This window comes from Stegostoma tigrinum, chromosome 3 (assembly GCF_030684315.1).
Source record: "Stegostoma tigrinum isolate sSteTig4 chromosome 3, sSteTig4.hap1, whole genome shotgun sequence".
Classification (NCBI taxonomy): Eukaryota; Metazoa; Chordata; class Chondrichthyes; order Orectolobiformes; family Stegostomatidae; genus Stegostoma; species Stegostoma tigrinum.
The window spans coordinates 60,680,081-60,694,552 of NC_081356.1; the positions used below are offsets into that span (position 1 = coordinate 60,680,081).

Below are 14,472 nucleotides of genomic sequence, written 5' to 3' on the forward strand. Positions count from 1 at the left end.
TTCCAAGGCTCCTGCAATAGGACCTACGAAACTTGCAACCTCTACAAAGGAGGACCACGGTTACAGATGCATGGGAGCACCACCATCTTCAAGATCCTCTGTGAGCCACCAACAGTCTGTCTTGAAACTATATCAGTGTTCCTGCAGTGTCTCTGAATCGGTGTCCTGCAGCTCCCTTCCTGAGTATGCACTGAGTATGGACGGCAGTGGTTGAAGAAATGAACTCACAATCACCTTTTTCAATAGCACTTGGGGATGGGCAATAAATACTATCTTAACCAATGATGTACATACCCTATAAATGTATTTTTAATTAAGACTAACCACACTGAATCTGAAGTCACATGTAGGCCAAACCAGATAATAGTGGCAGATTTCCTTCTGTGAGGGACAGCAGTGAATCAGATGAGTTTTAAAACAAACAATCAGTACTAGCTCTTTTGACATCATTACTGATGATTAGGTTTCAATTCAAGATTTAATTAATTAAATTAATTTTCCACTAGCTCCCATAAATTCCAGAGCATTAACTTGTGCCTCTGGATTATTTGTCCAGTTTTGGTGTCACTACACCATCTCCCATCTGATTTTAATCACTTTACCATTATACCTTCAGCCACCTGGGCCTGAATTCTTGAATTCTACGGCAAACATTTCCATTTCTCCTCTTCCCTTTCCTAGTTGTTTGACCTTTTGGCAAACATGTAGTTTGACTGTGGGGTACTTTTTGGGAGGGAGCCAATACTTTGTGACATTGTCTCATCTGAGATTGAATAACTTAACATGTCTCAGAACTTAATTTGTAGAGGCTAGTATAATTTTCAAAATTGAAACAACATTTTAATGTTTAAAATATTTCCACTACAATTATAAAAATTATACTTATTGCATACTCTGTGAAGTAAACAAATTGGTCAGATTTGTTAACAAGGCTCTATTGTATCACAATATCAGAAAATAAAAGATTCATTCAAATGAATGAGCTGACGCAGTTTTTTGTATATTGCAGATCATGCTGAACAATCCATTGTTTGCTGGAAACCCTCAGCTACAAGACCAAATGAGGCAACAGATCCCTAACTTTCTACAGCAGGTAAATCAGTTGTTTGTGGCTTAATTTCCTCAAGCAGAAATTGCTCATGATTGAGCGTAGATGGATGGTGTAGGTATAAACCATCATTGCACAGATGAATTGTATGAGTGCTCTAAAGTAAAATGATAATGCATAAAATGGTTTAATCTTTGCTAGTGTGCATGGATTAAATTGGTTTAGCTATTCACGTTTTGTTTACTTTGCACGCTTCACAATCTGCACATAAATACATTAAATCCTCTGTGGTCTCGGCTACCCCCTCAGCTTATACTCGCTCAACCACCTTCGTAATACTTCTCAAAACATTGTGGTACTGTTTAAAATCCAAGATCCATTGGTCAAATGTTTCTCATACAATCCAAATTTGTCCTCATTCTGGTGTACCCTTCTCCCTCATGATTTTACCACCACATTGGTGCAATAGGCAACGATCTATGGTCTTGCTTTTTCTTACTCTACTCTGTGGAGGTTGAATTGACTTAAACATTGATAAAATGTGCAACTCTTATTGATGGTGTGCAGATGTATAGCTGCTAATTCTGCAGTGCAATCTAGTACGAATTGTGACGCAGTCGTTTAGTGAACTGTACCAATGCTGCGGTGTGTGTTGGAGTCTCTTAAAGCTTATACTGCAAAAATGTATGAAACTCACACTTTCAGCCTTAAGCAAGCTACCATGTTCTTGTAATTTCAGATGCAGAACCCTGAAACATTGTCTGCTATGTCAAATCCAAGAGCCATGCAGGCTTTGCTACAGATTCAGCAAGGCCTGCAGACCTTATCTACCGAGGCGCCAGGGCTTCTGCCAGGGTAAGAATTTGGCAATGGAACAAGTTATTTGCTGCTCCAAAAATAAATGAAAATACTGTTAGACCTAAATAATACATTCATTTTACAAAACAATGAGGCCATTTGCTGCAGAGATAATGGGAACTGCAGATGCTGGAGAATCCAAGATAATAAAATGTGAGGCTGGATGAACACAGCAGGCCAAGTAGCATCTCAGGAGCACAAAAGCTGACGTTTCGGGCCTGGACCCTTCATCAGAGAGTTTGCTGCAATGGGTTTATGCTTGCATTTGTAGTCAATTCAATGTTCTCCCATTCGCCTCAATCTAACCCCATCAATATATTCTTCAATTCCTTTTTTCCCTTGTGTTTCAGTTTCTGCTGGAAAGTTAGTTGCATTTAATGTATCCAAGTATAGTTGGCACTGGGATTAATATGGATTAAATATGATTATTATATGAAGTACGGACAATCCCAGGTTTGGCTTGTAATCAAGTCTTAGTTTCTTAAAATTTTCCTGACCACAGCTATAGACTTAGACCAGTCTAATTTGCCTCCTCTTAATGAAGGCATTGCTAACAACGATGCCCTACGCCCAACCATGCATACAATCTTGAACTGCTTTATCAATGACCTTTCTTCCATCGTAAAGTTAGATCTGGACTTGTAGCTGATTATAGTACCTGATACTGAAGAATGTTGTCTGTGTTCCCAGCCAAGCCTGACAGACAAAACATTCAGGTTTGAGCTGATATGTGGCATGGATGTCCCACTACAACACCTTGACTTGTAACAGTATTCCTGGTCCTCCACTGTACCTGGATCTAAATCCTGCCACTTAAGTGCAAGGCAAAAGCGAGTTCTAACCAGAGAATCTCACCAATGCCCCTTGATGTTCAATTGCATTACCATTGCTGAATCCCCCACTATCAACAATTTGGGGGTTACCATCGACTAGAAATTGAATTGGGCTAGTCATATAACTATCTGGTTACAACAGAAGTTGGAGGGTAGGCATTCTGCAATGAGCAACTTGTCTCCTGACTTTCGAGCTTGTACATCATCTGCAAGGTACAGATCAGTCGTATGATACAATATTTTTCGATTTGTCTAGATGAGTGTCTGTTCAACACTGAAGAAGCCTAATGCCATCCAGGACAAAACCTGCTATTTGGCATCCCATCTGTCACCTTCGGCATTCATTCCCCGTACAACACCTTGACTTGTAACAGTATTCCTGGAACTCCCTTCCTAACAATATGTGGTGTATTTGGATCATACAGACTGCAGTGGATGAAGAAGGCAGCTCATTAATCTCTTGAGCAGCTAGGAATAAATAACACATGCTACACTAGCCAGCTAAGCCTGCAACCTGTGAAAGTGCCTTCTTTTGAGAAGGCACACTTGCATTTTTTTTAATATGTAAAGCCCCTACAGCACTATGCATTGCTTCTCTCAAGCTAGAAAAAAGCTGACTTGTATCATTTACAAATCTGATGACTTTGCTCCTTGTTAAAACTCATGCAAAAACAAACCAAAGGGTTCACTTGACAAAAAAGTGTTCTGTGCTTTCAGTTATCACTGTTATTTTGAAGGACTTTAATGTTGACTGTGACTAAGTTGCTGTTAATGTGGCTACAACACGTTTCTGTTTTCTGCAGTTTTTAGGCAAAAAGACTATTTTGCTCTGTTCAAGCTTAATTGATCTGTTTAATTTGTTGCTCTTAAACGTAACCTGTAATCAGTGCTGTTTCAATTTGAACATACAAAATCATCAGAACGAACCTAATCTGTATCCTTTTGCCGAAATATTCGTTTATGCTTATTAGTGTAAATTAAATGTGACACAATTTTAGGCACAGTGCTTGTGACATGGCTTTTGGAAATGTTTCATTTGTACAATGGTGTTAATGTTGATAATATCTCATTCTCTGTTAGAAGCTATGAAGTATACAGTTTAATTTTTCTCTCTCTCTAAGGTATGGCAGTGGTATTGGAGGAATTGGCACAGTTGCACCTGGTTCAGATGAAAACACTGGAGCAAGCGGGAGAATGGGAACTGATGGACAACAGCATTTTGTGCAGCAGATGTTGCAAGCATTAGCTGGGACGAATTCACAGGTAGTAGGAAATTAAATGAAAATACATTTGATCAAAAATTACGGTAGAACAATGAGTTTCCAGCCCCCCTCGAAAGTAGTAGTTGTCCTTGTTATATGGGATTGAAATTCAGTTGTTCATAAACCAATTGCATCATAATCTTCAAATTGCCCTGCAATCTTGGAAGGGTGCTGGATTTTCAGGTTGCAGCCCTAGATTATAAGTGGGAAATGCCTGATGGTATGTTGGGGCTTCCCCACAATTATTTAATTAAGATCAGATGGGCAATTTTTGGGAATAAAGCAGTGTACTCAGCTACACTGGAGAGGTTTGTACTGACTAGAGAAGAGATTACTGCCAATGTTACAGTTAAGGGAAAGATAGTAGAGAAACTACTGTGTTAGGCTAAAGAGGCATCTAAAGGGTTATCAGTGGAAAAGACAGCCACTTTGGTAGGAACATGGAAATTGTGGAGTTCCAGTCACAATACTTCACCCCTTAGATATGAATCTGGTATCTGAGAGTTGAAGGAAAATAAATGTATGCCCTGCTCCATAAAAAGAATGATGTGGAAGTGCTGGTGTTGCATTTGGGTGGACAAGATCAGAAATGACACAACACCAGATTATATTCCAACAGGTTTATTTGAAAACAAGCATTTGGAGCCTCGCTCCTTCAGGTGTTAGTGGGAGAGTTGGAATCAGACGCAGATTTTATAAGTTTTAAAAAAAACAAAGGGTGACATTGCTCATGAGGATGTATTAAACAATGAAGGGAGAGGGGGAGGGGGAACATGTGAGAGTGTGTGTGGAGTCACCTGTAGTGCACCATGAACCCAAGATCCAAGTTGACCCCGTCCTTGTGGGTACCGAACTTGGCTATCAGCCTCAACTGGGCGACTGTTATTGTGTATCCCAAAGTCCCAATAAAAAAAATCCCAGTAAAAAGCAAAAAGTGATAATTGGCTAATCAAAGGCAATTGAATCTAAAGATAATAGTAGAGAAACTTTCAAAGCTAATAATCTAAAATTTAATTGTCAGTTAGGAAAAACATAATTTTACCAATGGTAGCCAATAGAGATTGTTTAAAAGGCAAATCACTTTCACCTGAATTGAGTTCAATGAGAAAGTAATGGAGAAGATTGACAAGAATAAGGCAGTTGGTGTGTATATAGTGTTTGTTAAAGCACTAAGTAATAGACGTATTGGCAAAACTGAAGTCCGTGGGATTAAAGAAGAACATGGATGCAAAATTGTCAATAATTGAAATTTGCAAATTATAGTACAGCATTGATGATTTCACAGTATAACACATGGACTGTAATGATTCAAGAATCAGCTCACCACTACCTTGTTCAGGGCAACTAGAGATGGTCAGTAAAGCTGCCCTTGCCAGCAGTGCAGACATCCCATGAATAAATTTTAACATAAAATGAAATTCTGAAAAGTAGGAAGCTGGAAACTCATAAATCAGGCAAACACATAGTGGATACAAAGTAACAAGAGCACTGAGATGTGTTTTGCAATGAATAATGGGAAGATGCAATATAAACTAAATGGTTTAATGTTTAAAATAGTGCTATATCATAAAGGGATAACAAAGTGTGGAGCTGGATGAACACAGCAGGCCAAGCAGCATCTTAGGAGCACAAAAGCTGACATTTTGTGCCTAGATCCTTCATCAGAAAAACTTTATCATAAAGAACTGTGTTTGAAGTTGGCAGGACAAGTGGCAAACAGAAGTTTTGATTTATAAGTGGAAACATAGACTAAAACTAAAGTATTGTGTCAAACCTTTAGAAATCATTGAGATAAACCTCACCTGGAGTGTTGTTTGGTTTTAAGTAGTCACACTTCTGGAAGGAGGGCAAGTTTTTAAAAAGTGAAGAGTAGAATTATTGGAATGGCACTACTGATAGGGGAACTCCAGTTAGATTGAGAAGCTAGAGAATCTGAGTGTTGTCCTTCATACACAGAAGGTTAAGTAATGTGTTCAGAAAGGTTTGATTGAATAAACAAGAACATACTGTTGCCAGTGGCAGAAGCTTTAGTAACCAGGAGCCCCACATTTCAAGTGACAAATACAGTAGAGCTGAAAATGAGTGAGTTATAGTTATGACCTGGAATGCAATGTCTGATAGTGGTGCATGGTAACTTTAAGAAGGAATCCAAAAAATGCTTGCAGGCTGTGGGGTAAGAGAGAGAAAACTAAAAGGATAATGCTGCTGAAGGGCTGAAACAAAAGGATAAAATGTCTTTGAATCCTATGATTTTATAAAACTCAGTATGATGCTCGGATAGAGATAGTAGGAACTGCAGATGCTGGAGAATCTGAGATACCAAGGTGTAGAGCTGGATGAACACAGCAGGCGAAGCAGCATCAGAGGAGCAGGAAGGCTGACGTTTCGGGCCTAGACCCTTCAAAAGTGGGAGAGGGGAACGAGGTTCTGAAATAAATAGGGAGAGAGCGGGAGGTGGATAGAAGATGTATAGAGGAGAAGATAGGTAGAGAGGAGTCAAACAGGTCAAAGAGGCGTGGATGGAACCAGTAAAGGTGAGCGTAGATGGGGAGGTAGGGAGGAGATAGGTCAGTGCAGGGAGCACGGGACAGGTCAAAGGGGTGGGATGAGGTTAGTGGATAGGAGATGGGAGTGGGGCTTGAGGTGGGAGGAAGGAAAGGTTAGGGAGGTGGGGATGAGCTGGGCTGGTTTTGGATGCAGTAGTGGGAGGGGAGATTTTGAAGCTCGTGAAGTCCACACTGATAGCATTGGGCTGCACGATTCCCAAGCGGAATATGAGTTGTTGTTCCTGCAACCTTCGGGTGGCATCGTTGTGGCACTGGAGGACGCCCAGGATGGAGCTGTCGTATGCAGAATGGGTGGGGGGAGTTGAAATGGTTTGTGACTGGAGGTGCAGTTGTTTAGTGCGAATCGAGTGTAGGTGTTTTGCAAAGCTTAGGTAATCTGTTTTATTGATGTTGGTTGGAGGTGAGAGCTTGCTGTCGATGCCGACCAGAGGCTGCAGATGGGACCCTGGTTTAACATCTTATCTGAAAGATAACACCTCCAACACTCTACTCTCCTCTGTACTACGCTGTGTTAGTTAAACCCTTTACCCATTTGGCAGATCTATACAACTAAAGACATATTTTTGAGTTCACTTAATTCATGAATGACAAGATTAATCTTCAACACACTACAATACTTAGTGTAAATGGATTTAATAAGGACGGCTTTTTCTGGCCTGTTCGTACCACCTTATCTTTCAGACAATAATTACTTTCCTTTTGTCATATGCAGTAAAAACATGACATCTCATGCCATTGTCATTTTTGATTTTCTTTCTGCTGGTTGCAAACTTGACTGTTACATTACCAACCAATTGCTGAAGGAACTGGGCAGTTCTGGCAACATCTACTGGGAGAACGAACTGTAAACTTTGAGTCCAGCAACCCCTCCTCAGAACAGTGTTGTACTCCGTGTTAACTCTTTTTTTTCTTCAAAGATGTTGCCAGATTGGCTGAATTTCTCCAATAATGTTTTGTTTTTGTTTCAGATTTCTTTGCAACAAAGCAATACTTTGTTTATATCAGTTGTTTGGTGTTGGGTCCACTGCTGTTTGTCATTTATAAAAAAGACCTGGATGAGGCCGTAGAAGGATGGGTTAGTAAATTTGCGGACGACACGAAGGTCGGTGGAGTTGTGGATAGTGATGAAGGATGCTGTATGTTGCAGAGAGACATAGATAAGCTGCGGAGCTGGGCTGAGAGGTGGTAAATGGAGTTTAATGCAGACAAGTGTGAGATGATGTACTTTGGTAGGAGTAACCAGAAGGCAAAGTACTGGGCTAATGGTAAGATTCTTAGTAGTGTAGGTGAGCAGAGATCTCAGTGTCCATGTACACAGATCCTTGAAAGTTGCCACCCAGGTTGACAGGGCTGTTAAGAAGGCATACAGTGTTTTAGCTTTTATTAATAGAGGGATCGAGTTCCGGAACCAAGAGGTTATGCTGCAGCTGTACAAAACTCTGGTGCGGCCGCACTTGGAGTATTGCGTACAGTTCTGGTCACCGCATTATAAGAAGGATGTGGAAGCTTTGGAAAGGGTGCAGAGGAGATTTACTAGGATGTTGCCTGGTATGGAGGGAAGGTCTTACAAGGAAAGGCTGAGGAACTTGAGGCTGTTTTCATTGAGAGAAGAAGGTTGAGAGATGACTTAATTGAAACATATAAAATAATCAGAGGGTTAGATAGGGTGGATAGGGAGAGCCTTTTTCCTAGGATGGTGACGGCGAGCATGAGGGGGCGTAGCTTTAAATTGAGGGGTGAAAGATATAGGACAGATGTCAGAGGTGGTTTCTTTACTCAGAGTAGAAAGGGAATGTGGAACGCTTTGCCTGCAACGGTAGTAGATTCGCCAACTTTAGGTACATTTAAGTCGTCATTGGATAAGCATATGGACGTACATGGAATAGTGTAGGTTAGATGGGCTTCAGATCGGTATGACAGGTCGGCACAACATCGAGGGTTGAAGGGCCTGTACTGTGCTGTAATGTTCTATGTTTGGATAGATGGCTGAAGCAAGAGGCTCCATACTTTCATGCCATCCTGTTACTTCCTATTGTATTTTCCAAGCCATAGTTTTTTAATATAATTTATTGATCTTCTCGAGCAATAAATTACTTTTCTAGGTTAAATTGAGAGCAGGAAATAGTGGAAAGATTCTACAGGTTTAAGCATTTCTTCTGATAAATGATTACTGATCCAAAATATTAACTGTTTCTCTCGCTATTGAATACTTTCCAGTATTTTCCATTTTCATTTGATTTGTGTTGTCTTTGGTAATTGTTTCCCTTTTGCTGTAAGCTGCCTGTGAAATTGCTTGTGTTGAAAGCAGCTGGTCAAATGCTTACTTGAAGAACCTGTTTCAGGGGAAAGTACATGCCTTTGAATAAAGATAATGAAATGTGAGGCTGGATGAACACAGCAGGTCCAGCAGCATCTCAGGAGCACAAAAGCTGACGTTTCGGGCCTAGACCCTTCATCAGAGAGGGGGATGGGGTGAGCGTTCTGGAATAAATAGGGAGAGGGGGGGAGGCGGACCGAAGATGGAGAGAAAACAAGATAGGTGGGGAGGTAGGGAGGGGATAGGTCAGTCCAGGGAAGACGGACAGGTCAAGGAGGTGGGATGAGGTTAGTAGGTAGGAGATGGAGGTGCGGCTTGGGGTGGGAGGAAGGGATGGGTGAGAGGAAAAACAGGTTAGGGAGGCAGAGACTGGTTGGACTGATTTTGGGATGCAGTGGGTGGAGGGGAAGAGCTGGACTGGTTGTGTGGTGCAGTGGGGGGAGGGGACGAACTGGGCTGGTTTTGGGATGCGGTGGGGGAAGGGGAGATTTTTAAAGCTGGTGAAGTCCACATTGATACCATTGGGCTGCAGGGTTCCCAAGTGGAATATGAGTTGCTGTTCCTGCAACCTTCGGGTGGCACTGCAAGAGGCCCATGATGGACATGTCATCTAAAGAATGGGAGGGGGAGTGGAAATGGTTTGCGACTGGGAGGTGCAGTTGTTTATTGTGAACCGAACGGAGGTGTTCTGCAAAGCGGTCCCCAAGCCTCCGCTTGGTTTCCCCAATGTAGAGGAAGGCACACCGGGTGCAGTGGATGCAGTATGCCACATTAAGCAGAGGTTCACCTGCACATCTGCCAATGTGGAAAGTCATTTTGGGGCCTGGGATAGGGGTGAGGGAGGAGGTGTGGGGGCAAGTGTAGCATTTCCTGCGGTTGCAGGGGAAGGTGCCAGGTGTGGTGGGGTTGGAGGGCAGTGTGGCGCGAACAAGGGAATCACGGAGAGAGTGATCTCTCCGGAAAGCAGACAGGGGTGGGGATGGAAAAATGTCTTGGGTGGTGGGGTCGGATTGTAGATGGCGGAAATGTCGGAGGATGATGCATTGTATCCCGGAGGTTGGTGGGGTGGTGTGTGAGAACGAGGGGGATCCTCTTTGTGCGGTTGTGGTGGGGGCGGGGTGTGAGGGATGTGTTGCGGGAAATGCGGGAGACGCGGTCAAGGGCGTTCTCGACCACTGTGGGGGGGAAAGTTGCAGTCCTTGAAGAACTTGGACATCTGGGATGTGCGGGAGTGGAATGCCTCATCGTGGGAGCAGATGCGGCGGAGGAATTGGGAATAGGGGATGGAATTTTTGCAGGAGGGTGGGTGGGAGGAGGTGTATTCTTGGTAGCTGTGGGAGTCGGTGGGCTTGAAATGGACATCAGTTACAAGCTGGTTGTCTGAGATGGAGACTGAGAGGTCCAGGAAGGTGAGGGATGTGCTGGAGATGGCCCATATGAACTGAAGGTTGGGGTGGAAGGTGTTGGTGAAGTGGATGAACTGTTCGAGCTCCTGTGGGGCGCCGATACAGTCATCAATGTAACGGAGGAAGAGGTGGGGTTTGGGGCCTGTGTAGGTGCATTTGAATAAATACTGTTTTGGTTTTATTCTGTTCTACATTATTTTTGTTTTGGTCATATTCTAAGTTCAAAATATTTTGAGGGTTCTGGATGGGACTTGAACCTGCAGTGTTACTACTGAGCTACAGTTCCATGACTACTAGTTTAAAAATGTGGAGTTATTCATTGGCAGAAGACCAGTTTACATTGATTACAGTGCACTCCATCATATAATCTGTCAACGTTCATTGTCAGTGCATACTTCTGAAGATAGACACCTGCAGATCTGTGAAGGACTCTTCTGTTTATTATGAATAGAGAATACCCAGTGACATTTTTTTCATTTCATCTTTTACATGTCATTGCTGAGCAGACTCTGACGCCGAATCCAGAGGTACAGTTTCAGCAGCAACTTGATCAGCTCAGTGCAATGGGATTTCTGAATCATGAAGCCAATCTTCAAGCTCTAATAGCAACGGGTGGAGATGTCAATGCAGCCATTGAAAGGCTATTGGGTTCTCAACCATCTTAGCAAACGTTCCCCAGCTTGCAAAGAAATTGTAATTTATTTTTGATATATCAGCATTTAAATCTTTAAAAGCAAAATGCTCTTTTCAGCTTGACTTCTGAGGTTCAGTCTTGTAGTTGGCAATAGAGGAAATGACATTATAAATGAGTGCAGAGGCATTTGTACAGTACATAAGTATTGAGATTGTTTGGGTCAGGCCAAAATATTGCATGCATAAAAACTTTATTTCATTTGTAATTTTTAGAAACTTGAGTCATGTGAATAAGTTTTTGGTCAGACCTGAAAATCTGTTTAAATCTCAAATCCTGTTGTAATAGCTAGTAACTAGTAGTAACTAGCTAATCAGTAGCCTCATGATAGCAATTTGTATAGAACAAAGACTTGCAAGAGATGCAGAAGAAACTGATCAAAGCCGCAGTGTCTGACAGCCCATTGCATATCGTGATTGAAGCATGCATTAAGGCAAATAGCATCAAAAAGACTAAATGCAGGATACCACCAACTTTAATATTTATTAATTTGCTTCATATACGAAATGAAATGCATAAAAATGTACTTCATCGCATATTATTTCACTAAAAAGATTTCAGTACCATTCTAGTCTTGTTGAATGCAATTGCAGTGTGGTTTTGAGCTTCCTAATTCTGGATGACTTCAAATCTTTGTGCAGCTTTAATGAGCACCTTATTCTAAACTGTGTGCTTACAACTACAGCAGATTGGCTTTGGCCAGTAAAATCCAAGCATACTGTATGTGCATTATAACTTGAAGTGTCACTTTTTATTGAGTGTCACTTGTAAGATTAATCTAATTATTTCTCAGAACTGCCTTGTACAAAATATTTAATCTGTCAGTTTTTATCAGCAGCAATTACTTATGTGCACAGATCATTAAACTGAATTTAAAAAAAAATTGTTTTGTGCCTTTTGTTAACAAGCAAGTCATTGAATCTCTCAACTATTCCTGTTAAGGATTTATAGTCCAGTAATACTGGAGCTTGTCATTCTTTTGAAATAGCTTTTGAAAGTTGTCATAAAATTAATTAGAGGCAAAAACTGATTATCTGTGCTATCAGGATGAAATCTCTCTAGATTTAATGCTGGTATACGTTATTATGGAATGAGTAATCTCCAAAAAACACACCTCCAAATGTAAATGCCAACCTTTATTATTCCCTTTTGAGGTCATATAGGCAAATCAAGTTAACTGTAATCACTACTAAATTGATGTCAACAATCAGGGAACATTAACATGCATTTTAAACCACTAGATAAGCACTGAGTTAGAAACAAATTGTTCTGGATCTAAAACACAATGTCATTTGTGTGATAGATTTGTTAGATGCAAGAATTTTCTTATTTATTCATTAGTAGATCTCCTCTGGATTAGTTCACAAATTATGAAGTTCCAAGGGTGTTCATATACAGAAGTGGGACAGCAGATCTCGTGTTAAACCTTGGAAAAACTTCTTTCCAACAGTAAAGTAAGTGTGAATATGATCCATGAGAGGAAAATAAATATTTTCCTGCAGACAACATTTATTCCTTTACAACTATATTTGTAACCAATTCTCTCTATACAAGATCTCAACATCTATCTGAAAAATGCCTGAGGTATTATTGTGAATAGAGTCAGACACACCCTCTAGATTTGGTCTCCCAGACCCTGGGGAAAAAGTTCTTAGCTGTTCATCCTATCCATGTCCCTCATGTTTTTATAAACCTCTGTAAGGTGACCCCTCAACCTCTGATGATCCAGGGAAAATAACCCCAGCCTATTCAGCCTCTTCCTACAGCTCAAACCCTCTAACCCCAGCAACATTCTTTAACAACGTCTTTCTTATACTAGGGAGACTAGTATTCCAGAAGTGGCCTAACCAATATCCTGTACAGCCACAACATGACATCCAAACCCCCTACACTTAATGCACTGATCAATGAAAGGCAAGCGTACCAAATGCTGCCTTCATTACTCTATTTACCTGCAACTCCACCTTCAAAGAAGTATGCACCTGTACCCTAAGGTCTCTTTGTTTGGCAACATTCCCCTACCATTGGCTGCCCTAATTTTCCTTACCAAAATGCAACACCTCACATTTATCTAAATGAAACTCCATCTGCCACTCCATGGCCCATCTGATAAGGTTGTGTTGTACTCAGATAACCTCCTTCACTGTCCACTACACCACCAATTTTGGTGTCATGCAAACTTATTAACCATGCCTCCTCTATTCACATCCAGATCATTAATACAAATAACAAAAATCAGTGGACACAGCACCGTTACTTGTGGTACACTGTATTTTAAATCTTTTCTCATAGCATTGCAATAGTATTTTTTAAAAAACTAAGATGTTTAGAGATGGCCATTTTCTTCAGAACTGCCCCTCAAATTTGCAATGGTTCCTTCCAGGGCACTTTGCCACTATCTAAACTTAAAATACAGCAAACTTTGTTTCAACGCACTCTTGGTTCTATAGTGTGGTTTAATGGAAAAGTTTGCTAGAATGCATGTGAGCACAAGCTCGAGGGTATTGTAAATATTTGGAATACATTACAGTATCCTAAAGTTTCCCTCTAGACTTGAGTGATTTTCTCCTCTCTGGTGCACCTCCTCAGCTGTATAATGTGAAGCACCATTGATACAGACAGAAGCATGTCCTCCATTCAGCTTCCTGAAGTTAATGACCAGCTCCTTCATTTTGCTAACTTCAAGGGAGAGATTGTTATGCCATCCTTACACCATGCCAATGAGCTATGTTTCTCCTTTCTGTATTGTCATTATTTAAGATCCTACCACTACAGTGGTGTCATCAGCAAATTTGTAACTGGACTTGGAGCTGAATCTGGCCACACAGTTCTGAGTGTATAAGGAGTAAAGTAAGGGCTGAGTACCTGTCCTTGCAGACACCAGTGTTGAGGATTATTGTGGAGGAGGTGTGGTCGCCTGTTTTTGCTGATTGTGGTCCCATGGGTCAGGAAGTCAATGATCCATTTGTGGCGGTGGGGGGAACAGAATCAAATCTCTGAGATTGGAGATGATTTTTGTTGGAATTATGGTAAAGGCAGGGATAAAGTCAATAGGAATCTGCTATAGGTGTCCTTGTTATCCAGACATTCCAGGGATGAATATAGTACCAAGGTGTTGGTGTTTATGGTGGACTCATTGTGATAGTAGGCATTATAGCTAATCAAGGCATTCTGGGAGGCTGAAGTTGATATGTGCAGTTATTAACCTTTTGAAGCACTTCGTAATGGATGTCAGAGCCACTGGGCAGTAGTCATTAAGGCACTTTGCCTGATTGGGCTTTGGCACAGAGATAATACTACTCCCACCTGTTTCAAGAGGAGCACTAAGGAGAGGTTAAAGATGTTTCCAAATATTCCTGCCAGCTGGTCTGTGCAGGAACTGAGTGCATGCCCAGGGACTCTTTCTGGGCCAGTTTCTTTCTGTGGGTTCACTCCCAAGAAGGCTGATATAACGTCTGCAGCAGTGACTGAGTGTCACAACTGCACCAAG

General features: G+C 41.3%; 1 protein-coding gene across 4 annotated transcripts in view; it reads left to right on the forward strand.

The window, feature by feature from the left end:
- Window positions 1–11,851, forward strand: part of LOC125450989 (ubiquilin-1-like) — a 52,531-nt gene extending 40,680 nt beyond the window's left edge. For all 4 annotated transcript variants that reach the window (XM_048527554.2, XM_048527555.2, XM_048527556.2 and 1 more), the window contains exons 8-11: window positions 1,010–1,093; window positions 1,788–1,903; window positions 3,861–4,002; window positions 10,798–11,851. In XM_048527554.2, coding sequence (XP_048383511.1) covers window positions 1,010–1,093; window positions 1,788–1,903; window positions 3,861–4,002; window positions 10,798–10,956 — 501 coding nt within the window. In that variant the 3' untranslated portion in view covers window positions 10,957–11,851. The remainder of the gene's footprint in view (window positions 1–1,009; window positions 1,094–1,787; window positions 1,904–3,860; window positions 4,003–10,797) is intronic.
- Window positions 11,852–14,472: the final 2,621 nt, after the last annotated feature.